At 55.3% G+C, this 1799-nt stretch overlaps 1 protein-coding gene across 2 annotated transcripts in view; it reads left to right on the top strand.

The window, feature by feature from the left end:
- Positions 1-1799, top strand: part of POU6F1 (POU class 6 homeobox 1) — an 18199-nt gene that overhangs the window by 6890 nt on the left and 9510 nt on the right. For both annotated transcript variants that reach the window (XM_008590416.1, XM_008590415.1), the window contains 2 exons: positions 255-376; positions 1283-1508. In XM_008590416.1, coding sequence (XP_008588638.1) covers positions 255-376; positions 1283-1508 — 348 coding nt within the window. The remainder of the gene's footprint in view (positions 1-254; positions 377-1282; positions 1509-1799) is intronic.

Genomic DNA, 1799 nt, shown 5'->3' with positions numbered 1-1799 from the left:
GATGTGGGGAGAGGGTGGTTTGCCTTCCAGATCTGGCACAGGACTCTCCATCCTCCTAGTCTCACTACCAGTAGCATTTGGGAAGCTGCCTCGGGGGCCAGGGAAGGCCAGCAATTGGTTTTGGGTTATACAGAATTGCAATGTGGGGATGACGACTACCACTTCAGGCTGCAGACGAGATATTCTACTCCTGTGGCCCCTGCACTCACATCAGGCTCACTCCTTGTCCTTTTTTCTCTCAATGCCATGTGAAGTGAAGTCACTCCCAGGGATCCCTCCAAGCCCTGCCCCCGCCATTGCCACCTTCAGCCAAGCCCCGAGCCAGCCTCAGGCATCGCAGACCCTGACACCACTGGCTGTACAAGCTGCCCCTCAGGTAAGGGCCACCCGGGGAGCTGGACAGAGGGCAGTGGGCAGGAGCAAGGCATGGGACAGCCAGCATGGGATAGCTGTGGGATCTGGGAACTTCATGAGGCAGGACAGGGAAGGGGCTGTGGCTTGAGGGAGGGCATCTACTAGGCACCCCTAGCCTCTCGACTGTCCCAGATCAGGCTCATTTGGAAAAGAGAATCTGCATTTGCTGGGTAATCTCCTTGGGTCCAGCAAGGACTGTAGAAATTACATTAGCTCTTTCATGCTGACACAGTGTCTGTTTATCTGATGATTAAATGAATGAATACCCTTGTCAGTCTCTGCAGTGGATGCCTGGAAGAGTTAATGGCTTGTTCAGAGGGTCCTCATTTAGAGCCGGGGGCAGCCCCAGCACAGTGACAAGCTGCCTACAGGACTTTTGCAGGCATGCAGAGCTCCCTGTGACCACCTTTTGCTACAAGCACTGATTTCCAAGGCATCCAGTCAAGAGTATCCTTCAGCAGAGCTTTTTGGAGGCCTCTGAGACCCTTGACCACTTGGTTCCACTGCCTCTATCCCCTGTTCCCTGGCCACAAAGCACTAGTCCTGTGGGCAAGGGCCCGGGGAAGGCTTGGGAGGCAGCGGAGTGTAGTGGAAGAGGTTTGTGCACCCTTTTCCATCCTGTGATCAGGGCCAGGCCCTGTCCTGATTTGGGCAACTTCTCTGAAGGCAGGATAGTCCAGTCCAGGCACACCCTCAGGACTGGGCCTCCAGCTAGGGCTTGGCTTTTCCCCACCCTCATGCGGCTTTTCCCACTGCCCTCAGAATGCTTTGTTTGTGCTTAACTGGGTCTCAGAGACCCAGTGTTTGCGCTGTCAATGTTGATTTTTTATTTTTTCTTTTCTTTTTGAAATCTTGTTTGCTTTTGCAGGTCTTGACTCAGGAAAACTTAGCCACAGTTCTGACAGGAGTTATGGTTCCAGCAGGGGCAGTTACTCAACCTCTTCTTATCCCCATCAGTATTGCAGGTCAAGTGGCTGGTCAGCAGGGGCTGGCCGTGTGGACAATTCCTACAGCAACCGTGGCTGCCCTCCCAGGACTGACCGCTGCTTCTCCTACAGGGGGAATTTTCAAGCCACCTTTAGCTGGTCTCCAAGGTAACAGCAACTCTCCCCAGGACTGCACCAGGCCCCCCACCACCCTTCACCACCACCCCTGCACGTGTGCTTGCCATGTCGGACTAGAACCGGTGGCCCACCCAGTGCAACAGCCTGGGAGTCTGGATCTGGTGTCCCAGACACTCAGCCACAGAGCCGCTGCTCCACCTCGGACTCTAGACCATGACACCTTGCCGGCCCAGCACGCCCTTCTTACTTCAGCCAACTGTCTGAGAGTGCCCCTCTCCCCCCCACACCAGAATTCATCCCATGACCGGCCTCCTGAGGACT

This window comes from Galeopterus variegatus, unplaced genomic scaffold (assembly GCF_000696425.1).
Source record: "Galeopterus variegatus unplaced genomic scaffold, G_variegatus-3.0.2 Scaffold6079, whole genome shotgun sequence".
Classification (NCBI taxonomy): Eukaryota; Metazoa; Chordata; class Mammalia; order Dermoptera; family Cynocephalidae; genus Galeopterus; species Galeopterus variegatus.
This window is presented reverse-complemented; position numbering and strand designations above follow the sequence as displayed.